Source organism: Neomonachus schauinslandi, chromosome 10, assembly GCF_002201575.2.
Source record: "Neomonachus schauinslandi chromosome 10, ASM220157v2, whole genome shotgun sequence".
In the NCBI taxonomy this organism is placed as follows: Eukaryota; Metazoa; Chordata; class Mammalia; order Carnivora; family Phocidae; genus Neomonachus; species Neomonachus schauinslandi.
Genome location: NC_058412.1, coordinates 18425678 through 18450496, shown reverse-complemented (window position 1 = coordinate 18450496; position 24819 = coordinate 18425678). Strand labels below are relative to the sequence as shown.

Sequence of the window (24819 nt, the reverse complement as noted above, 5' to 3'; positions counted from 1 at the left end):
TATGGTTTGGGGCCCTGCCAGTGAGGGACGCTGAATATCAAGCTGCTTGGGAGCAAAGCAGGAGCTGTGTGGGCAGGACAGCCCTGTGTGAGGGGTCCTCACTGCCAAGTGTCATCCAGCACCCCAGCCTGGAGGGCCAAACCCCTGCCCCAGGTGCAGCCCCACAGCATCCCTAAAAAGGCGTCTACCCAGAGAGGGCCGAAGTCATCAAATGGGCTCCCAGGTCCAGTTTCTCTCTCTGCTGACCTGGAGCCCCCAGTGGTCAGCTCCAGAAGCTGCCTTTGTCCAGATGGCCAACAGCTGGCCTTCCTGAGCGGCTGCCAGATGTAGCTGGCGGGGCGGCCGGCTGGCTCTACCAGGCAGAGGTCACTGCATCGGCGCCCAGGAGAGAAATGCGATCGGCTGGTCTGGGGGCGTCGTGCCCAAATAACCCTCCATTTCCTCTCCCCCGTCTGACATTCCTTCCCTCCCCACCTCAGTGGGGAGGTGTTTTCATAACAGGAAAATAAAATCAATAAGGCACTGCAGCAAGATGTCAGCGTGCTCCGAGCTGGCCTCCAATAGCTCCATTGTCTCGGGCCTCCGCTGGGCTCTGGGCTGGCAGCGCTCAGTTATTAACGGGAAGCAGGGCTGAAAGGGAGTTTTGAAAATCACGGAGACAAAGGCTCAGCACACCTGGAGCGTGGCTTTCTCACACCACGGCCACCTCACAATGGCCTCAATGGGCCTCCCCCGCCTTTAACTTCTCCCACAACTTTTATGAAAGCAGGGAAGAAAACACTAGACACACACACACACAGATGCACGCGTGCACGCGCACGCACATGCACACGCTGGCTTGGAGAGGGCTCCTGGAGGCCGCTCTGAATGGCTGAAAGAGGCAAAGGTGGCCTGCAGAGCCCCTGCTCGGCCAAGGAAACAGGATGGTCATAAACAGGGCTTCCTGCCCCCGGCGTGGGCCCATCCCTGAGGAGCTCTGAGCAGCGTGAGGGAGACCAGCTCAGCCTGAAGCCAGTTAAGAGCCTTCGTACCCTTTTCATTTCAGTCTCTCTGTTAGGAACACAGCCTGGTTTCTGCTGTCATTCCCAAGGCTGGAGCCGCCTCCGGAAAAGAGCGATTGCCCCGAAGCGGACTGCTGGGGCCCAAGGCCTGCGTCGCCAAGGAAGGCCCAGCCTTGGACCAGCTCTCACAGACTTGGTGTGTCGCAGTATCCCCAGCTGACAGGTGGGGGACAAAAGTACTGATTCATGCAGTGGGGTGAGGCTGGGGAGAATTCTCAGCAGAGTAGTTAATAAGTAGTAGATTTATGACCATTTATGCCTTACTGCTGGTCACTGTCTTCTTGCAAACCCAAGTCACTGGCGCCCGAGGAGGACTTGTGTGGTCTAAAGTCACCTATTTAGGGAATCTTTATGGCTGACTTGGAGTTTGCCGTCCCTACACGCATTTAATCAACGTGGCCTAGGATGACGGGCGACGGCTTCAGACCGGCTTGTCTTACAAGGTAGTCGCAGACAGAGACTTGACAGCAAATGAAACCATGTGACCCTTCAAAGGTTGGCCGGCCCAGCTCCAGGGACGCCGGTACTCTGGGCAACAGGGTGGCCAGGGCCCAGGCTGTGAGCCTGCGGAGCTGGCCCGGGCCTTCAGGGGAAGAGGGGCCCCGGCGCCCAGCTCAGCTCAGACAGGCCACCAGGCTTACCTTGGTGGTGACGGTGGAGGCCGAGCTGGCCACGAGGCTGGTGATGGCCTCGCCACTGCCCGTAGTGCAGGGAGCCGGGGCCGTGGCAGGCGTGGGCAGCCGGGAGGGCACCCCAGGCAGTGGCAGGAGGCCGGGCCGGGCACTGAGGCTGCTGGCCGTGCCGCCACCGGCCCCGGCCGTGGCATTGCAGATGCTGGTGGTCCCATGCGTCCCGTTGGCACTCCACTCGCGGCGGTCCCAGCCCACCCGGTAATCTCTTTCGAAGCGGCTGTGGTGCCGGGACATCTTGCTGGGCCGTGGTTGCTCCTCACAGGGAAACCGAGGCCGGACCTGCTGGCACAGAGTGGAGAGGAGGCGATTTAGACCAACGGCGGCCCTGGGAGGAGGCCAGGAGGGCAGCAACGCCTGTCGGCATCTAGTAAGCACCTTCTCTGGGTGCAAAAAAGGGCTTTCAATAGCTGATAGCTGATCTCATATTCACAGCAAGCCCACGATGCATGGATCATTAGCCCCACGTCACTGGGGGGTGGGGGCGGCGGGGGATAAATGGTTTGTCTGGGATCATGTGGCAAAAGTGTAGTAAACAAGATTTGAACCCAGTGTCCGTTGAAGAGTAACGCTTTCTGTTCTGCAGTGCCACGCTGCCCTGAAGGATGCGCATGTGCTCGTAGGGACTGCGGTTGGGATTTTATCCCACCATCCCCACCGTGGAAACGAGATCCTGGGAACTCCTCAACCCTATGATGGGGAGAACAGCTACATCTGTAGCCTCCCTTCCTAGTGGACAAGGCCTTTTTACGTAAACCTCATCGTATCCTTCTAGTAGCCCATGAGCTGGCCAGGCATTGCTCATCCCAGTTTATGGACCAAGTTGCTGGTTGAGAGTAAGTGACTTCCCTGAGGTCAGAGACGTAGGAAGGGAGAAGGCGGCCAGAATCTCTCACCTTCAGACTGTAGCCCAACGTAGGACTCCAGGCTGAGAAGATCTTAAGCCCCTGGACGTTGAAAGTTCTTTATAACCCTATGATTTAGTCTCTGGCACAAGAGACCCCCATGCTCCCTGTGAACCAGACATCTCCCATGCGACTTTCCTGAGTATCCGAACGTAAGGCCCTCAGAGTTGTCATGGAGACCTAGACACACCAGGATACTGAGGGCCCCCTGCATCATGAGGATTGGGATTTGCTCAGCATTACAGAGACTCCCCCAGCTTCTTACATAGCCTAGGTCTGATGTCACCCTTGGTCATGAAGGACGTAAAGATACAGGAGAGGCCGACTCGGCCGGAGAGGCAGAGGGGAGAGGGATGGTAGAGCCCAGACACAGCAGGCAGGTTGGAGAGGGGTCTGTCCTGCACATCACATCCTCAGCTCCGGCCACTGCTCAGGCTCAGTTTTCTTTGACTCTTTTCCACTCTTTCACCACTTCCTGTCTGGGGTGTGAGCTCCTGGAGGTCCGGGGTAGCTCCTGGCTCATTTTCCTAGCCTGCAAATCCAGCTGTCATGGCGGCAGGCTCTGGAATTACTGGCTAGTGGGTGGACAGGCCACCTATTTTAAAAATTTCTATCAATCCTGATCCTACTCTGGTTTTTGCACACCAGATCTAGTTGTCGACTTCTAGCACCACTGAGACAAGCTTGGGCCTCACCCTCGTGACCTGCTACCTCGTCCTACTTGTGTGGTTGGTGGGTCCTGGCAGTCACTGTCCCCTCCCTTGGCACCGCTCCTGCCACCAGGCGCAGGAGCACGCCGAAGCAGAGCTGACCGTAGCCTCTTAAAGTGGATGGGGGGCTCCTTGTTTCTTTTATCACTATGCTTCACGGCTTACAGAATGCCACATTATTTTTTCATCTATTCAATATTACATAGTAAAAAATAAAAACGAATTCCCCTTTGGCCACCCCCTCACAGACTTCTCTTGAGAGAGTTGTTTAAATAGCTCTCGTCACTTTTCTCCCTCCCGCCCAGGCTGCAACTTGCTCTGATGGGGCTTTTGCTCTGGCTGCTCCTTGGGAGTTGGTCTCACTGAGGTCACGAATGATCTGCTTGTAAAATCCCATGGGACACTCAAGCCTTGTCTTCTCTCACATCTGGCATGGTTATTCTCTCTCTCTCTTTCTCGAAACTTCTTCTCTGTGATTTCTGAGACATCACACTCTCTCCTTGTTTTGTTCTCCTAGGCAAGCAACTCTTTCTCAGCTCATCCTTAGGGATCCATTATTTCCTCCTCTTCTTTCCCCACCCTACGCACTCTCCTTGGACAATCTCGTCAGCTGTCACCTCTTTCCCTGATGGCCCTCAAGGCCACATGCTAGCTCCCTGTCCATCCCAAGCTCCACACCCCCTGACCTACCATCTGAAATACTGGCTGCCCCACAGGTACCTCAATACCGGATGTCCCAGAATTAACTCATTGTTCTTTTGCCCACTCATTCCCAGGAATCCCCTCTAGCAGACAGGAAGTCCTGTCTGCCCTGCAAGCCCATTTTCCCATCTCCATTCATATATTCAACAGTGCGGTCTTTGATTCTGTCGCCCCAGCTGCTTCTCAAATCTGCCCCCCTCCCTCTGCACATCCACCACCCCGACTCATTGTGTCCCACATAGATTATTTCCACATCTCCCTGCTCCAGTCTTGCCCTTTTTACCCATTCTCTACCCAACAGCCCTTGTGACTTTTTTATTTTTTAAAGATTTATTTATTTATTTGAGAGAGAGAGAAAGAGAGAGTGTGCACTGGCGGGGGTGGGAAGAGAGGCAGAGGGAGAGACAGTCTAAAGCTGACTCCGTGCTGAGCATGGAGCCTGATGTAGGGCTCGATCTCACGACCCTGAGATCATAACCTGAGCCGAAACAAAGAGTTATATGCTTAACCGACTGTGCCCCTCAGGTGCCCCCCACCTTGTGACTTTTTTTAAAAGCACAAATCTGATCACCATACTTCACTCTCCTGCTTTAAATCTTATCCTTCAGAATAAGGTCCAGAATTCTCAGTGTGACCCAGGAGACACCTGAGGATTCTAGCATCACCATTCACTCTTCACGCAATGCCCGGCCATCCCAAACACCTTACAGTTTCTGAAGGCGTCGTGCCCTCTCTCAGCTTGGGGTTCAAGCCCCTGTTGCTCCTTTGCCAGGAATGGATTCCCACTCTTTCCACGGCCAAGCCCTGCATGTCTGTTATGACTCAGCTCAGGCACTGACTCTTCTAGGAGGCTGCATGGACCCACCTCCTCTGGATTAGGCAAGAGGGTCCCCCATCTATCCCCCTGGACACCTGGCCCCCAGCACCCCATCCCAGCATCAATGGCTGTGGTATATTTGCTACCTTGAGAACAGTCCCTGGCTTATTGTCTTTGTGACCTTAGCACCTAACACAGTGTCCGGGATAGAAGGGTATTCAGTACACATTTGCTGAATGAATAAACAAATGTTTATTTCTTCTTAATTGCTGAATGTTTCCAGAAGAGACAAACATGTTTGTGTGAAGGGAGAAGCTCAGACACAAAAAACTTGAGTCTTCTACCTGGAAATTCCATGTAGGTACCAGGGTAAGGAAACGTCTTATCTTCCTGGTAGGTCAGACCTGGAGCCTCCAAGGATGGCTCCGAAGGAGGACAGAATCTCTGCATGTCCAGGGTTAGCCGGACCCCACAGCTTAGGCTCCTGTTTCCCAAGATTCACCTGCAAGGCTCTTCCTAATGATTAGCACCTCAGGGCAGTTTTCCTAGGTTGGATCCTAAGTATGGCAGAGATGATGTCACAAAGTTCACCACACTGTGACCTCTCTCCAACCACCCAGGAAGACCTCCCCACTGCCTCCCTTGCACTTAGGTTGGGAATCACACATCTGAATTCAGGCAACTAGAATGAGTGGGGAGGAGATGGAGAACATTCCCAGATCTGGCCCTTTAAGAGCATCTTCTATTAACCTTAGCTCCCTTCACCTGCCATGGTAACCTTGGAGGTGCAAGAGGGTTGCCCCACCAGTGTTGGACTTGGCACGATTGAGACATAAATCTTCATCGTTTTAAGACACTGAGATTGCGAGGTTATTTGTTACTGAAGCCTGGCCTTGCCCGACTGATACCCCAAGTCAGCATTTACATTCCCACAAAACAACCCAACTTCACATATTGTCAAGGAAATCATCTCCTTCCAGCTGGTGAAGATGGAGATGAGAAGGGCAGACTTGTTGAGATGTGCCCACGGGTGGGCACAGCATGCTTGGAAGCAGGTCAACGGGGCCTCCTTAACCCCAAGGACGCCTCCCATGGCCGTAAAGCCTGTCAGCTTGCTGCCTCAGGGACAGTCTGCTGCAGCACAATGTGGCTCCACGGCACCCATGGTCCCAGCAGCCCGCACCTCCTGCCCCCCGCCCCCTGGCCCCGCTGCTCATCTCTTCAAGGCTGCGTACCACGCTAGCGAGGAGCCAGAGGGGACTCAGGCAGCCTGGAGGCCACACAGTCTGGTTTGAGCCTCTTCAAGTGTATTCAAAACAAAGGTCAACTCTTTGAATGCCAGGTTTGGGTTCGCCTTCATTCCTCAATTTAATTCCCCCTTTCAAACGGAATGAAAGAAATGTGTTGCACAGTTTACCTGGGGTGTGGCAACTTCAGTATTTCCTGCTGGGCATGGAGCCAGCGTGTCCAAAAGGTCTCATGTGCCCACACGTGCGCCCAGGGTGGTGGTGGGGAGGCCGCAGGAAGGGCTCGTCGGGGTGGGAGGAGGCCCCACATGGACAGGGCGCCTCAGACAAGACTGGTCAAGCAATTACAGACAAAACACACAGATGTACTTCCTTGTCGGGGTGAGCACCTCTTCCTGGCAGGCTGCTGGCGAGCCGGCAGAGCTTGGCATGGGGCCCTTCACCGGGGGATGGAGGGGAGTCTGGGCAAGAGACATCCCTCTGAGTGTTGGGTGTACTTCGAGCTCCAGTCCCGAACCTTCGCCCACCACCTGTCTCTAGATCCCTGAGCTCCCAGTCGCTCCCCTTTCTGTGCTCCTGATACCCAGATCTGAATCATGCCCGGCCTCTACTCTGAACCACAGCTTCCCTTTTTTCGGTTTTGCACCCCTCTGAAAAGGAGCCATCTCCTGCTTAGAAGAAACTGTCGAAGAATTTGATCCAAAGTGTTAGGTGTTGTTTATTTTGTTTTTACATTTTCTAAAACATGCTTGGATTACCTCTAGAATGATAGAAAAGGTAATGTGAAATGAACATCTTTTTCGTCGGTACTTTGGAGTCCTATAAGAAATAGTCTGGGGCTATGGAGTCTACCCTATGCATCCTTCCCTGCCAGGAAATAGGGGCTCCACCCCAGTAAGTGCCTGGTTTAAGGCCCAGTTCAGGCTCTGGAAACCCTACAGAGCTGGACCCTCTTCTGTTCCTGCTCCAGTCAGATCCCAAAACCCAACCAGGCCCCAGGTGTTTGGGCACCTCTCTGGCCACCGCTCAGCCTGGTCATTGAGTTGTTGGGTTTCAGAGCCTCTCTGCAAAAGGGCCCACACTCCCTGCCTGTCTGGTGAAGCCATACTCCACTGGCTGCCAGAGTCTGGGTGCTGAGACTGTCCTGTCTGCTCTGCAGGCCCAGAACTCTCAGTGACCGCTCCAGGACTTAGACCTGGGGCCCCAGGCAGTGGAAAGAGAGCCGCGTCAGGGGTCAAGAGGGCTGAGTGTGAACCCCAGTACTACCCCTTACTAGTTCTGAAAACTCAGGGTTGCCTCAGGTTGTTCATCTGGAGAGTAGGGAGGGACAGCTCTACTCCCCCAGGACCACGAGAGAATCCAGCCTGACTCCAGTGAGCCCTCTGCACGGGGTGAAGAACCCTATCACTGGGCAATGATCAGACCCTTAAAGTTATAGGGTGGACAAAGGTAGGCCAACAGGAGCCAGTTTTCCAGGATGAGGACAAAGGAGACAGCCAACTATGAAGTTGTGTGTGGTCTAGTGTCTGAAACACACAGCCATGGATTCCCCAAGACCCCCATGCTAGGTGGATGGGACCCTGTAGGGTGCTCTGCCTTCTGGGAGAGAACAGACTTGGGTGGGACTAAGGTCATCTTCAGCTGAATACCTGTGACCAGGGGGATCTTGGATCAGGAACCCTAGGGCCTGCCTTGTCGGATCGCCTTCTCCCAATAGCTCAGGGTGCCGTGACAGACTCAGGCCCAGGTTAATGGAAGGCCTGGGCCAACTGGGGCCTGAGAATGGCCTGGAGGAGGGGACTCAGCTGACACCCAGGCTTAGCCCCAGTGCCTTGGCTGTGTTTCTGTAATTCAGTCTCCTGGACACTTGCTAGGTCCCAGATCAGCAACCCTGCCCCAGAGATTCGCCTCCACACGAATAATTCATGAGTAAATAATTCAGAGTGGTGTGTGCCATAGTCGTCAGCATTATTTGTGCCAGGCTGGGGCATGGGGGCCACTGTCTAGGAGCCCACAGCGCTGGCCACATGGACAGGCACACCGTGCACACCTGAACACACATCAGGACGACGGCGTTCTGTGCCCAGGGACACCCGCGATGCGCTCTGGAGGCCAGTCGTGGCTACACATATTGACATGCCCGAGTGCACATGCCGTACCCAGGAGCCCAGGTGGCTAATGACCCTCTCCTCGCTCATGTCATGAAGGCACGTGCAGGAGAGGACGCCGGCTCTGAGGGCCCTGAAGGTGTGATTAATCCACAGAAGGTAGGGGAGCCCGCACTGCCTCCAGACAGGGAGCTGAGGAATGAGCCACGGCTTGTCCAGCCCGATTGGAAAATGTATGATTGCCTCATTTGGGGGAGACGTGCTGCCAAGTCGGTTGGAACAGGCTGTGCCCATCTTTCTTATTTTCTTTTCCCTCTCTGCATCTTTTAGCTTTTCTTCTGAAGCAAAATAATAAATAGCAGCCAAAAGAGCATCTTGGCAAATGCAACACAAAGGAAAACTCCAGGTGCTTCTGGAGAAGCCGGCCTGGCCACGACTTGGCACGGATGCTGGCGGGAGCTGGGGTGTGCCTCGGGCATGCCCCTGTTTCCTGGGGTTGCTTCAGCTCCCACTGACCCCCAGCCCTGCCGAGCCCCCACTAACTCAGAAGACTTGCCTCTGGCTGAGGCTGTAGGAGGCACTCTCTGCCCAGCCCTCTCCTCTTGGAGCTCACAAAGGCAGGCCTATGACCCAGCGATGGGCTGGCCTGTTCTGCCTCCCACGTGATTGCTGCTCCTGCAAGGCTGTGCCCCCCCACCCCAATCCTCCATGGGGCTGTCTGGGCACAGGGTGGGCACCTGGATCAAAGTGGCAAGTCCTTTCCAGCTCAGAACACACCTCGGGGTGGAGACTAGGTGAGGCGAGAGGTGCCTGGGAGTGAAAAACGCAAGAAGGACCGTGTCAGGGTCCACCCCGCACTTGCTCAGCCCTGAAAGTGAGGCCTCCTCACGTTTACCTCACCCTCCTCACCCCGGTCCTGGCGCTGCCCTTGAGGGAGAGAGGTATTGCTCAGGGGTGTGCAGGTGTTGAGCACCTCCAGGGCGAAATGAAAGGTGTGGCTAGTGGGTGCACACCAAGGTGGCAGCCTGGGTCCAAGCCCTGTTTCAAATCCTTTGGATCTGCTCAGATGCTAAGGAAGTTCTGGGACATTCACAGGCTAACAACAGCCTCTCCCTGATCCTCTGTAGGAGGAGTGACCCGAGGTGTGATTTTATTGTTAGTTTTTTCTCTTAAAATACCAGAGCCCCAGTGGGCTGGACACAGTCATCGTCACACTTCCCCTCTGCTCTGGAAGGGCCTTTCCCTTCTACCTTACCTCGCCCAGCCATGAGGGTCCTCGTGTGAACCCTCCCCTCCCACCACCACCATCAGTCACTCACTCAGCAGGGCAAGGGTGGAGAGTGCCCAGCCCAGGTGCCAGGCTGGAGTGGCTCATCCCAGCCCTCTGGCTTAGTTGCTGGCAGGTTCCATCAAGACCTGCTACAGCTCCAAGGTCTGGACCCACAAGCAGCCTCTACCAAGCGCTGCAGGGGAGAAAGAGTCAGGGATATGACAACTCAGATTAGACCTCTGACCTCTGCTTCCTCCCCCCAGGGGGGGCATCAATCTCTGTAACAGGAGGCTTTAGGGTGTCATCTTTATCTTTAAAGGAAGACTGGGCACCTGCTTTATTTCCCAGGTCTTGGCCCATCCAAAGCTTTGGGGGAGACACAACCCAGCAGACCCTAGACCAGTGGGTGGACTGGCCTCAGGGGAGGGCAGGGAGGAGGCCCTGGTATAAAGGTCCGGCAGCGGTCACAGCAACAACTATATGGCCTATAGGCTCGCCGCTCTTATCCTTCACTAGGTTCTTTGCAAGCCACCACATCATTTGCTTCTCACGACATCCCAGTGGTTCAGGCTGGGATGCACCTGACACTCGCATTTCATAGGTGAGGAAGAAGAAAACAGAAGACCGGGGCTGGGGTAGTGGTGTGTGCCCCCTAACCCACAGCGTGGTCTGCGGTCTGCAGCATCACCCTAGAAGCTTGTTGGGGTGCAGAATCGCAGGCGCTATCCCAGCACTACTGAGTAGGAATCTGCCTTTTGCACAGTATACCCGGGGTGGGGGGGGGGGCGGCGGACGGTTACGGACCCAGACATGCCAGCCTAAGATCCGCCTCTTAGCAGGACTGGAGTCGGCCCTAGGACCCAGGCCTCCTGACACTTGGCAACGCTCACCACTGCACCATGGTCCTCGGAAGGCGCTGGGGGGGCAGAAGTATTTTGGGGAAAAGTCATATTCCATAATTACAGGGCTTAATACATGACCTAAAAAGACAAATGTTTCAAAATGCTTCTCTGATGATAGGTTTCAGGAAAAATGCCACGGATTCCTTTTCTGGGCACAATTGCTCACGCAAAAAGCAATCTCTCTGCCTTGGGAAGGTGGTATCCAGTGCCCGTTTTAGATGAACAATATTAAAAGAACAAGCCTCTCATTTCCCTCCCTTCCCATGTGCAACTTTGCTTCGAGAAATCTGGCTGTGGGTTTTGATGTAGTGATTTTTTTTTCAAAGAGGCGCACATGATTCAGAGACTTTTCTCATGGGACTAATTGACTAGGCATTTGTGCTATTGCTACTCCTGTAAATCATTATAATGGTGATAATGAAAAATAAAAAAGATATTGGAAATGACAGTTGGCAACATAATATCAGCATAAACTGGGGGAGGAAGGGAGGCGTGTATAAATTAGGGGCTCGTAAACATCAGGATCGATGAGGCTGCTATGGCGGGCACCGTTTGATCGTTTAGAGGGGGATTAGCCACAGTTACCGTTACCAGGAGCCATCTTTGCTCCTCTGACTCCTTGTTCTTGGGGGCTCCACGGGGAGCGGAATCACTGAAATCTGGAGCCCGCTTTCCCACGGCCCTGCAAACACACGACTGCAGCACTGGGAGCTAGACTTTGCCATCACCTCCCTTCTCCAAGCGGGCCTTCTGCTGTCTCGCAGGCTGCCTCTCAGGCATGCCTGATTATTCCAAATCTCGCAGAATTGACTAATTCAACGAGATCTCTCTTCACAGCAAATGGTGTTCATCAGTGACCTGAGCTGATGAATAAATCCCACTCGGTGCCTGGAGCCAGACCCAGCAGCAAGAGTTGCAGAGAAGAAAGACTGATGCACTCTCTCTATTTGGCTGCCAAAAATGCTCTTGCAATTTGCTTTCTTCTAGACAAGAGTCTATTCAAAAGTCTATTTGGAAACATTAGGGAACGGCCGTCACATGGCCGGCAGATCATACTGCCTGTGACAGGATATTATCTTCCTTGGTAGAGACTCCACCACGCTTTTATTTCCCTGAGTAAGTAGTGTCTGATGACTGTGGGATTGCTCAGAGGGCTGGGGACATTACAATCCCTGTCCAGAGCGCATACGGGACCGACAGCCTTGTGGAACCTTCTCGGGCAAGCACACTGCTTCCTCTTCTCCACCTCTGGTGGGACCCGGGGGACCTTCTGCTTATCCAGAATATCTTCCTGGGAAACCACCAAGTAGCCGACCATCCCTGCTTCTAGGAATCAGGATTCTGTGCCTCCTTTTCCCTCCCAAGCAACCCCCTAGGCAAGCCCTTGGGTTAATACGTTGTTCTGCCCTTTCCCTGTCGAACCGCTTCCGATATACTGACCACCTCCCTCCTCCTCGTGCATGGCTCTGTGTGAGATCACAAAGGCTGGTGAGGACAGGCACCCAGAACCCACGCTGCTCACTGGGACTGCCTCCCGGGATCAGCAGGGGAGGGGACGAGTGTGGGGGGCCCCTGGTCCTGACCACCTAGCCCTTGTTTTGGCTGCGATCCTGCTGACCTCTCTACCAAGGGCCAGGCTTATCTCAGACCTCACAGCCTCTTTGGCCCTTGTTTTGGCAGCTGCTACCCTATCTTGATGTACTTGCTTCAGATTTTCACCGTCTTTATTCTATGTCCGTGTTTTTAATTTAATGTAATTAAAAAAACAAAACAAAACAAAGAACCACCCAGACCAGAGGGCAGCCCGTTTCGAGGTTGTGTGTTTTATCACCACCCAAGCATGCAAACGAGGCGGCCTCTGTTGACAAGTTCACATCTCTAGTGCAGAGCTGGCTGTTTGAACAGCTTGTGTGCAGTAATTGAAACATAGATTTTTGTTGCCTTTCTATTTATTTTTAGATTAACCAAGCAGGGATACTTGGCTTCCAGGCTGCCACCTCCACCCCTGTTGGGCAGTGTGGGACCACTGGCCCCAGGAGCACCAGCAGCAAGGACCACCATGTGCCCCCTGGGGCCTCCCCCAGGACTGTCCTGGGTTGGGTCCTGCACCTGACTCTGGTTTTGCCCTTCACTGTGATCCCCAGGGCCCAAAGCTGGGAAGCCAATGAATACAGGATGCCCGCCGGCTGTCTCCTAACTCCCAGGTCCCTGAAGACTGCCCCATTCCCACTGTGCTAAACTCTCACGGAAGTTCTGGGGACGGCCAACCCCTTTGACGACAGTGGGACTGAGGCACAGAGCGGTAGGGTAGGGATGGAACTAGAATCCAGAGCTGGCATTTCCAGGGCAAAGGGGGCTCCAACAAAAGAAGGGTCACATGGCTCAGAGAAGATTCTCTCAGGGTCCATTTTCTATTTGGGCCACTTTAAAAGAAATTATGGTCTCATCGGCCTGGATAGGTGGGTTATGCTATGATGATGGCCCCAAATCTCAGAGGCTTAAACTATAACGTGTGCTTTTCACTCATGTTGCACACTCCCTGCTGGTCAGCTGGGGCCCTGTGCCAGGCTGTCCTTCCCTAGGATCCATGCTAAGGCAGAGCCTACCTCCCCCTCGTCTCATTGCCAGGCTGGGCATATGGCAGGGGCCCCTCCGACGTTTACTGAGCTGAACTGTCCCGAGGGCAGGGGTGTGAGCGAGAAGGACGTGACCATGCACAAGCATCTTCAGACCTTTCTTTTCTCCTATGGAGTACCTCCACCTGTACTCTGTGCTACCTCTTCCCAGAAGCCCTCCCAGCGCACCCAGACAGCAGGGATAGCCAACCCAGGCCTCCTCTGGCACCCAGCACGGCTCTCTTCTCATTCTAGATCCCACGAAATGATAGATGTGTATGTAGCAGGTTTGTTAAACAGGCTGAACTCAGTGGGATAGCAACAGCAAACAGATTTCTTTTTCTCCCACTTCTTTCCTTTACATCTACTCTGTTGGACCCAAACAGCTTTATTTGGCGGGGGTGGGGAGAGGGCGCACTTTTGGGTACGACTTCTGTTATTCTTACTGGAGCACCACCCACCTGCAGAGGTGGTTCTTCTGCCTGTGGCCCTTTGGTGGCCTCTGTGTTGTGTGAGGGTGCTTCCTGCAGAGCACCAATAACCAGCACCCTGCGGGCTGTCCTCTGGGGTGGGGTCTTCCAAGATAGCTCCTGTCTGGCTCCCTTGTGCAGTGTCCACTCTGGAAGCATGACCATGACATTACCTTGACTCGATTATGGTCAAGGTCAACTCTGGTCCTGCAGAGTCAGGCACAGTCTCAGTGCTCCCAGCTTGAGGGAACCCAAGTCATACCCTCCCCAGTGCTCCAGGCTCGGGGAAGCACCAGGGAGATTGTCTTGAGTTGATGTCAGGGTGGGGGGGTGGAGGGGGTGGAGGGGTCACCTCCCCAGGAGGAAGGGAAAAGCCTCAGCACCCCTCCCTGCACAACTCTGCTCAGGGGTGTTCTCTCCTGCAATCTCAAGACCTTCCTAATTTAGGGGCTGGCGGAGGGATAGAGGGGGCCTGGGGCTATCTAGTTCCTATTTTTAATGTGGCGATACTGGACACCTTTCATGCTCAGCCTTGAACCTTGTCTGAGTCTCCAAGAAAACAGGAACAGTCTAATTTAACATCCTACTACAGGTAATTCAATCCTTCTCTGGTTCAGTATTTGCCTCCTCCAGGAAGCCTTCCTGATGACGCCAGGTTACTCTGCTACTTCATCCTTCGGCTGTGCTGCCTTCTAGCCCTTGCTCTGCAGAGTCCTGTGTACCCGATCACACACTAAGCTCTGAAAACACAGAGCATTGGCCCCTTCCCACTGGTTGCCTGGGTGGAAACCCTACGTACAGCTATCAGTCATACCCTTGGCCCACAGTCACATTTGTGTAGACGCAGGCTGCACAGAAGCTCAGCTCCAGGGTCTACTAAGGACAAGGGAATGGGCAGCCTGAGGACAATTGGGGATGACAGAGTCAGGGTCACTGAATGGGTGCTGGACAGCCATCTACAGGCCAGATCTCAGCTGCAACAGCCCCAGGAGTGGGAGAGAGATGCCTGTCTGTTCTCAGCTCAGCCCAGTCCAGGCTGTAGGCACAAGCAGCCCATTTACAAGGGACCAGCCTTCAGCAGGCACTCAGAGCGGGGCTGACACCCCAGTGTCTGGGGTCCAACAAAGGATGCTACAGAGGTCTGGGCTTAGATACGGAGGGGAGGGGTAGGAAGGGAGTCCCTACTTGGGCCTGGGGGACTCTGGCGTCAGAAGCCAGCCTGGCATCATCGGGGTGGACTTCCGGGACCAGAATGAAAGGAGCTCAGTGTTACCCAGGGCAGAGAAGAGGACTGGCCTGGCGCCCCTTCCCTGGCTGCCCAGGAAATGACTGTCCCCAGGAGCAGCAGGTAGGGAGTGCCCACCCTGCAGCCTCCGGGGCCCTATGGGAAGGGCCTGGTGAACTCTTCACAAAGTCAGAGCAGAGATGCCAAATACCCTTGGCTTACATGGGCATGAGGTGGTGTCTGCCTCACTCCTCACACCTGAGCTTTTGCTTGCATTGGCCTCCTGACCTGGGGACCCTTCTCTGTTGTGCTGAGTGTTCCTCACCCAGCTACAAGGGGGCAGTGGGGAGGAGAGGCAAGGAGCATTTACTGAGCACCTCCAGCACACGGGCCACTCTGCAAGTCACTTAAGCTGTGTGAGTCCTAGCATGGCCTCCATTTTATGGGGGGGCGGAGAACTGAGGCTCACAGATTAGGTGCTTGCTCTTATCTCTGGCTTTAAGGCCAGGGCTCTTTCCACTTCATTTCTGGACCTGGACTCCCAGACAGCCCCAGCCGTGCAGACCTTTACCTCAAACTCCTGACGCTTCATATAGATCCAACTGCATGATGGATGGCTGTTCTCTCCATCTCCCTCTATCTCTCTCCATCTCCCTCCATCCCTCTCCATCTCCCTCCTGACCACCCTGGCATGAGCCTCCATTATCTCTCACCTGGGTTACTGTTGGAATCTCCCTCATTTAGTGCCCTCATTTAGTGCATTCTTCACGCAGCAGCCAGAGTGACTCTGATAAAATGCAAGTCTGACCATCTCACTCTTCAACCAAATCCCTGCAATGGTTCTCATGTCAAAAAGCCAAACCCTTACAAGGTCCATGAGGCCCTCGTGCCCACTTCCCTCTCTCTCTGTCTCTCCTGCAACAACACAGCCCTAGTACACGGTCCTCCTTGCAGCTTGTCCAGCAGCTTACTTAGGCCCCCTCCTACCTCAGGACCTTTGTACCTGCTGCTTCCTCTGCTTGCCCCACATTACCTTCTCAGTGACTTTCTCCGATCATCTTATTTTAAAGTGACTGGCTCTTCCCTTGCTTTATTTTTTGATTGCTCTTAATCCTTCTCTCAGACGACACAGTTTACTTAGATTTCTCTGTCTCGCTCACGCTGAAATGCAAGTTCTGTAAAGGTAGTGCTTTATAAGTATCGATTCATGTAATCCACAAACACTCCACTGTTGATGATGGCTCTCTCCATTTTCCTAATGAGGAATTGGAGGTGCACACGGGTCAAACGACTTGCCCAAATCATCCAGGTCGGAGGTGGCAGAACCAGGATCCCCACCCAGGCAGTGTGGCTCTTAGTCACCGCTCTTCAACCACCAGTTCTGTTCACGGCTGTATCTCGGTTCAGACAGTGCTTGGCCTCTCGTCAGCACTCAGTAAATGATGAACGAGCGAATGAATGAGTGAATCCCACAACTCCAAGTCAGCGTGGGCTTGTGCTATCCCCCCCCCACCCCAAGATTGAGCTATCCTGGATTGAGGACTTCTGCTGTCCCCTCCTACACTGACCCACCCCCCAGGCTGCCCACACCTAATGGGTGGGCAGTGTCACTCAAGGTATGTTAAGGGCATGAATCTGTCCCGAGTCTTGAAGTGGTTCCTTCTGCCTCTGGCCATGAAGAAGGACCAGTTCGGGCTGGCTGGACAAAGCTTCTCCTTTAGAACTGTGGTGAAGACCCCCACATGGCCCAGCCCTGCTCTCACCCTCTGTCCCTGTCCAGTGGCCCCCCCACCCCGAGCCCTGTGAGTCTGCCGGGCAGGTGTAGGGGTGGGTAGACTTGATGGGCTCCTCCAGCCCCGAGCATCCTATTCATAATGCCCCAGCCCTGGGAGCCCTTGGAGGGCATCTTGTTCATAATGCCCCAGCCCCAGGAGCACTGGGAGGGGGCAGCCAGCGTTCCCCCAGGAGCAGACACATCTGTGATGCAATTCCTTCGAGGAAAATTACTCAGGCAGCCATTTATTAAAACACAACTGCTCCTGAGGAGGCCTTCCGGCAATGGAAATACCAAATAGCTTTGAAGCTCCAGCCATCCCCAAAACCGATGAAGCAGGTTTCTAGGCACTATCTGACTTTTAATCTGTCTGCTCTTTCCCCATCTGGAAGGGCTAATGAAATGCTACACTGTGAGGAAACCAGGAAATAAGTAGCTTCGGAGGTGAGGGACATATATTTAATTTCTTGCCTTGGCCTGTTAGTTGCATAAACCTCAAAGGAATACCAGTAAAGAGAAAAAAAATAACACTACGTGTCTATGGGGCCAGGCACCGTGCTGGAAGATCATCTGCATTTGACATTTGGCGCTCATGGGCAGCCTGGGGAGGGACACTTCATTGTGGTCCCTCTGGCAGAGGCCACTAATTCTTCCCCGTGTCTGTGTCCCCCTCTTTCTTGGGGACCACAGTGGGATGACACTCCCCAGTCCCACGTGGCTCTAGCTGGGGCTGTATGACTAGGTCTTGCCAGTGTGTGCAAATAGTGTGTGCAAGCCACGTGGGTCCCTCCAGATCTACACCTTCTTCACCCTCTCTCTCTGTTCCCTGCAGGAGATGACAAGGCCCAGGTGCCAGAGACACACCAAGGAAGGAGATTTGGTTCTCGTGGGGGTCACAGAGCAGACCCAGTGACCTCTCTCCCCCCTTAACCTGTGAGTTGGAAAAGAAACAAGCTTCTATTGGACTAAGCCGCTACATTTTGGGATTGCTTGTTTAGCAGTTACACTGCTATGACTAACGCAATCTTAATTTTATAGATGGAAAAACAGAGGTTCAGAGAGTTGAAAGTGGCTTTCCTGAGGTCACTGAGCGCCTGGATCCAGCCAAGCACGAGCTGCGTGCTAGCGAGACCTGATTTCCCTGCCTTGGGTGTCCCAGATGAAAGGCAGCCATGCTGAGCCTGTCTTCCAGGTCAGCTCCCCGGGGCTGAGCAATGCAAAGGCTGACTCCCTGAGGTGCCAGGCAGGGGACTGTCCCTGGGGGATGGTCCCCCACCGCCTCCGTCGTAGAGAGTGAATGCGGGAAGGGCAGAGGTTGGATGCTGGCTCTCAGGAGATAGTCTTCTTCAGATGCCCGACAAGCTCTGTGGATGGCACGTGCTTTATGGAAAAGGTCAACTCCAGAAAGCAGGAGACTCAGCAAATCCCCAAATAGCCAGATCCTGAGAGCGGGCTGCCCCTGAGTGCATGTGCCATCTGGAAACAGAACAAGAAATGGGCAGAGGGGGAGCGCCTCCCGCAAGAGACCTGGTTCGGGCCGAGGGCTAATCCCCGCTCAGGTGGGCCCTCTCTGAGGCGGGAGTGTCCTGAGCGTGCAGCTTCCAGACAGGCGGCCCTGTGGAGGCTGGGATAAGTCCTCTAGACGCCTCATGAATTTCTGCTCCTTAATGAACATGTGCACAGAAGAAGATCCGATGGAAGAAAAGGATGGGAAAAGCACAAACTTGCCAGGGAGAAATATGATTGCCAAATTCCGAGGGGCTATTTTAAACAACAGATTAAAGGGATGGAAATGAAAAACAGAACAAAACAAAGCACCACACCACCCTGGTTGCCTGGGTGAGCCCTTTACTCTCATTAACACGGCTTCCCAAGGCCGCTGGCACACCAACGCGGGGGACACAACACGCGGGCTGACTCCTCCAACCACTCCCTGGAGTGCCAATTACTTCCCAGGATTAATCCTTCCATCTACTAGACAGTTCCAGCAGCCGTGCCGCCGTGGCCACGGCCAAAAACAAGAGCTCCTGGATGGAAGGCACACCTACTGGTTCCTGGGAGCTAGACGTTGGGCCAAAAGCCCACACATCCTCTTGCACAAGAAGAAGGCACCAGCCCTGCTGCTGTCCGCCGGGAGCACCGATTGTGTGGGTTTTTGGCTTGGACTCGGAAAAAAAAACCCATGCTTTCAATTGTGAGGGGCTTGAGTAAGAATGGTGAACATACTGTGTCTGAGACCAGGAATCCAGGGAGAGTAGCTGCCTCAGACGCCGGGAATCACCCTGCATGCTGGTCAGCTTGTCTTACTGTCCTACTACAACAAAAGGCACATGGAACTGCTGCCAGGCTCCCAGCCCACCAGCCAGCTCTGGCCGGCACTCAGCACCGTGCCAGGGGCTGTGAGGGGCAGCAGAGAGGAGTCGGTCAGAGGGCTCGCCCAAGGGGGCCACCATCTGGCAGGGCTGGGCCAATCCTTAAGGGGATCAGAGACCATCAGACAGTAAGTGGTATTTCTGCCTAGCGTGCACGCAAGCTCCTTGAGTACTGAGACCTGGTTCTCTCCCCTTGCCTTCCCTACAGCACCCCACAGTGTTACCTAGGCCTATGGGTTCCCTTCCTTCTGTCCATCCATTCGTCCCTCCCCTCATCCACCCAAGCATTCACCCACTCATTGATTCATTTCTCCACCCATTAATGCATCAACTATTCAGGTACTTTGCCAGGCATCAGGAAGATTACTGTAGAGTGAGAAAGGTCTGAGCGGAATTCAGCAGTAAAATTTGTGTTGTCTGATATCCATTCCTGCTTCATCTGATAATAGAAATTACTGCTTCCCATGTGCACGTGGCCCATTAGACAGGTTTCTGGTGTTCTGACCCACCCCCGGGGGGAGCACATGACCAGGCCAAGCAAATCAGTGGGCTCTATCCCTCTGGCCATAATTACTCATTCAAGGTTCTTGGCCCAGACAGACCCAAATCCCTTAGATTGGGTGGAAGAACTCAGAAAACAAAGGTCTCTCTTCCCTCAGATCATGAACAGTATGGGTGTTGTAAGCTGGAGCTGCTCCTGGCCATCTTCCCTGATTGTGAGGAGGAAGCAATCTGCAGAGCAGAGAATGAAGCCAGCCAGAGAGGGAAGCAGAGATGGGAGCCCGACAAGAGTTCTGATATTCTAGGAACTCTTGGGTCTAGCTATGTCGGAAGCTGTTGCCGAAACTTTCAGTTACAAGAGCTAACACATGCTCTTTTTTGCTTAAATTAGCCTGGGCTAGGTTCCTGTCTGCTGCAATCACAAGAGTTCTAGTATGTTCTAATACATTATCAGAAGAACTAAGTTCTGTGCCGCTTAAGAGGAAGTCTGGGATGGAAGGAAATTTCTTTGTGCCTCTCTGGGAAACAGGAAGGATTCAGAGAGAGGGAGAGGGAAAAGAAAGATGCCCAAGATGAAAGAACAGTGTGGGCCAGCACTGCCCAAACAGAATTTTCTGCAATCATAGGGATGTTCTATAATCTGTGCAATCCAGTATGCTAGCCTCCAGTCACACGTGGCTGCTGAGTCCTCCAAAACTGGCTGATGTGACCGAGGCACTGAATTTTTAATTTTCCAGACTGTTTCTGATTTAGGATGGTTCAATTTACGATGTGTTGACTTTACGATGTTGCGAAAGTGATACACGTTACTGAAAAATAACATACTTTAAATTCTGAATTTGGATCTTTCCCCAGGCCAGCGAGATGCAGATATTGTCCCGTGATGCTGGGCAGGGGCAGCCACCACAGCTCCCAGTCAGCCACTCGACCACGAGGGTAAACAACCAATACACAGACAGCCGTGCTGTTTTTTACTCTCAGTACAGCATTCGATAAGTGACATAAGATATGCAACACTTTACTCTACAACAGGCTTTGTGTTAGATGATTTTGTCCAACTGTAGGCTAATGGAAGTGTTCTGAGCACGTGTAAGGTAGGCTGGGCTAAGCTACGATGTTTAGTAGGTTAGGTGTAGCAAATGCCTTTTCGACCTAACGAGATTTTCAACTTACGATGCATTTGTCAAGATGTAACCCTGCTGTATGTTGAGGAAGATCTATATATAATTTTAATTAATTTAAATACTACATCTGGCTGGTGGCTACTGTACTGGGCAAGTGTGAACAAAGGCCCTTGGGGAGAAGGTGTGCAGGATCAGGGGGTAAGGGGGCAGGCATGAGGGAGACAGATTGGAGGATGGACAACTGGAAACAGGGAGATCACTGGGGACACAGATGCAAGTAGCCTGGGGAGGAACCGATGAGGGTCTGACGTGGCAGAGGAGATAGGAAGGAGGCAGATATGAGTAGTCAATGGGCAAAGCCAACTCACAGGACTGGGGGCTGGTGTGGCTGCGGAGTGCAGAGGGGATGCATGTGTGCGAGGCGAGTGGAGGATTTTGTTTTTGAATATCCAGAATCTGATGTGGGAGAACGTCAGGATGAAGGTCATTTACTAGAAAGCTGGAGGCTGGAGACACAGGGTTTTGGAGCCATTGGGGGTTAGCGGGGAATTGGTCAAACTTGTAGAAAGACAAATGTACGGCAAGGCTAGAACCGTGACGAAGATTTCCAGGAAGAGGTGGACAAAAGAGAAAACAAGGGCAAGAGGTGTGTGAAGTAACCAAAGGAGGTAGAGTAAGCAATATAGCATCATCCCAGTCCGCTGGGATTATCCGTGAAAGGCTCATTTTTCTTACCTACAGACATAGTTTTGAGATAACTGAAATTGATTCCTTTAAATATCCAATCTCAAACAAGAACAAAGCATTTTAGCCATTTTAAAGACAAAATGTCTTGAAATACACTGCCTCCTTCCCAACATGCTGCACAGAATGTAACCTAATAGAGACGCGGGGCTGCAGAGCAGTGTCACGCGGGGGACCGAGGTTGCCGGGCAGGGGCAGGTCCGAGCACCCGGCCCCGGCTTGTGGCACCTCCCAGCCATGCACACTGAATTCTAGAGCTTTGCGGCGGCTTCATTTCCCATCAGCTTCCACCAAACATTGCTTGCTTCTCTTACCCTTCCAACTCCTCTCCTTACTCTTGCCAGATCGAGCGTTTGCAAAAATTTGCTTTGAATTCAGAATCCAGGTAATCAATCTTATAGTCAATTTGTATTTTTTTTTTTTTTAAAGAACAATTCTGAATTAAAGCCCAGGGGGGACTGATGAGGAAGAACGAACAGATTCTGGGTGCGCACACTTGGTGATGCCTAGTTGTTCTGCCAGCTCCTCAGAGACGGTTTCCTATCTTTTCTCAATCTAGGCTCTGGGCGGGAGCAGTTTCCAGATAAGTGAGAATTGGTGGAAAAAGCAGATGCCCAACAGTCTTGCCAGCCAGGACCTCTTATTCTAAAAAAGATCAACGGTACACGTTGTCACATTGTCACAAATGCCGAGGACAGACACTGTGCACTGGAGTCAGTCAAGCTACAGCCCGGAAAACTAACAGAGTGACGTATTCTACGGTGTCCCTCCCCACAACCAGAGAGTATTTCTCACGTTCGCCCCCACCAAGCCACAGGCACACTCCTCCTGGTGTCTGCGAGGCACTTTTCAGGCATGATTCAGCTTCCTGTGTGCCAGGGAGCACTGGAGGTCTGGGCAGCAAGCAGCTGACCTAAGGCGACAGACAACCCCCTTGCTGGGGGTCTCGGCCAAAAGCTTTTCGACATCTTGGTAAAAATAAAACAGAACAAGAGCAGAGCCAAGTGGATCGGATGTAGAATTAAATATTCCAGCTTTGCACCGAGACCATCTGGCTTCCTTGCCAGTGAAGCTGACTTTAGGCATCTTTGATTCTCAAAGAGTGGGCCCTTGGGAGCTTGCCAGAAATGCAGGATCCCAGGCCCCACCCCAGCCTGTACTGAATCAGAATCTGCATTTTCATGGATCCTCAGGGGGACTCAGTGCACCGTTCATAGTCCACTTAGGTGCTCCGCGTTGCTCCCGTGCGGGCAGTTGGGGGGAAGCTGAGCCCTGGTCTTAGTTCTGCCCTCACTGTGGGGTGAATTTGGAGATGTCCTTCTCCTTTCTGGCCTCTGTTTTCCCAAATGCTAACTGGGGTCCAGGCCAGTGGGTTCAATGATGTGCCCATGTGCTCATCCCCGAAACGAGGTCCGTAGGTACATTTGGTGTCAACAGAGCCATTTTCCTTTGCAGACCAGAGCCTCCTTTCTCCTCAGGGACAAATCCCCGTGGGATTTCAGAAACCTCTCCTACCCTCCCGTAAGCTGTGGCATGAATCCTGACCTCCTTTGGACACATTCCAAAGCCTCCAGCAGCCCGGAATATTGAACCAAGTGAGTGTCATTAGAATCCAATACTTCCTTCTGGACTGGCATCTATGGAGGTGCGGGGCTGGTCCGAGACCTGCCTCCCCAGCTCCCCTCAACGTGCAGCTTCTTGGAGGTGGCCAAGCCCCCCACAGGCCCAGAATCTCAGCAAAGAGCCCATGGACTACCCCTTCCCAAATACCCAGATGGGGCCCTCCAGCTTCCTTTTGTCCTTGCGGTTCTGTGCTCTAAATCTGCCCACAGATGAATCCTGGTCTATTTTATAGTGAAAACAACTCTGCATTCCAAGCACTAATGCAGCTGACCTAATATTGGTCATGAGTGGTTAAACAGGATGCCTCCTCTCGATCTGCTGGAGGAGTGCGTGCGTGCGTGTGTGTGTGTGTGTGTAACTGTGTTACACAGAGTGTCACGGAGCTCATGTTTCTGCTCAGTGCAGGGATCTACAGTTCAAACCCAGCCGAGAATTTACTCTTTCTTTGTTAAGGACATTAACCGGCCTTCCCTTCAGAGTACGTAAAAGGAGGAGGCAACGTCGGGAAGGCAGCCCCCGCCCCCAGGCCACAGAGTGTCCCATGGGGAGGGAGGCAGGGAATCACCTGAGGACCACGGATGGCGCCGAGAGGGGGCTCAGAACATGTAGACGCGGAGACAGAAAGGCAGATTATAGGCAGGTGCTAACCAGAGGTGGGCTGGTGGGGGGCAAGAACCATGCACACTCATCCAGGCCCCACAGAGAACCAGAACATAACAGATGGAAGGGCGATGCCAGCCAGTCCAGAACAGAACAGTCTTCCACTGTGCCTGGAGAAGGGCGTGTGTGTGTGTGTGTGTGTGTGTGTGTGCTGTTTTTCACTATTCATTAGGTAGGAAGAGAAACCAGAAGTTTGTCTTAGAATGGCGCTGTCCTTGTTTACAATGGGTCTTATGTATTTATGGATAGCCACTCTAGAGTAAACAGTATATAATTTCTTTCCACAGCATGGGCTCAGAACTTCTCCATTTCTCGATGGATCCTCTTTCTGCTCCCCTCAACAGACCTTTATGGAGAGATAGCAGGACTCAACATTCCAGGTCTGTTTTGCAAACACAAAGGTCAGCAGCCCCTTGCGGAATGCTGCTGTGTCGAGCCATTCTCTTCTCTGAGTGTGAGCTGTGAGTGTGAGATGGTGAGGGGTGCAGCGTTAGGATGCGCAGGGGCAAATCCAGTCTGGTCCCGAGGCAGAGGTGGGACAGTTGGCCTCCTTAAGTCCTCAGCTGTGGGCCTGTCTGGGAGCCTGGCTGTGCTGGGCGTCACTCTGCATCACAGGCCAAGCGCCAACCCGCCCTGACAGCCAGCCTCCAAGTGTGCTCTAATTTCTGCAGCTGGGGGCCCCTTGGGTCTTGAGGATGGGGTCACCCCAATTAGGATGCTGGGAGTTTCCAGAGCCATAAAGGAAAATTCACTCCTTGGCTCTCAGGTGGAGGCTGCCTGTCACCTGCGAGAGTCAACATGAGAAAATCAAGTGAAACCAGGGGTGAGACTGTGTCTGTCTTGACAAAAGGACCCAGCATTGAGGAAGGATGCTTGTCACTCTGAAGGGGCCTGCACTCTGATTTTAAGAAAGGGGCAGGCAGTCAGAGATGGTCTATGTTTTCTACATCTGGGTTTTCAGTACAAAAAGCACATCTCCAGGCAAACATTGCTTCTGAAATAGGAGATGTCACAATTTAGGGAGGCCACAAGGCAGGCTTAGGCCTTGGATATATATTTTCTTTTTGGTTCTTTTACTTCAAAAAATTTACAATTGTGATTTAATATACAAAATATAAAATTGACCATTTTCATCATTTTAAGCATATACATCAGTGGCATTAAGTACACTCACAATGTCGTGTGACCATCACCACCACCCGTCTCCAGAACTTTCTCATCTTCAGCTCTGTACTCATTAAACACTAACTCCCTATTCTTCCCTAGCCACCAGCCCATAATAACTACCCTTCTACCTTCT

The 24819-nt window shown here is 53.0% G+C and overlaps 1 protein-coding gene across 1 annotated transcript in view; it reads right to left on the bottom strand.

The window, feature by feature from the left end:
• KLHL29 (kelch like family member 29) overlaps positions 1-1987 on the bottom strand; it is a 140225-nt gene extending 138238 nt beyond the window's left edge. The window contains exon 1 of the mRNA XM_044918799.1: positions 1703-1987. Within this exon, the coding sequence (XP_044774734.1) occupies positions 1703-1987 (285 nt within the window). The remainder of the gene's footprint in view (positions 1-1702) is intronic.
• Positions 1988-24819: the final 22832 nt, after the last annotated feature.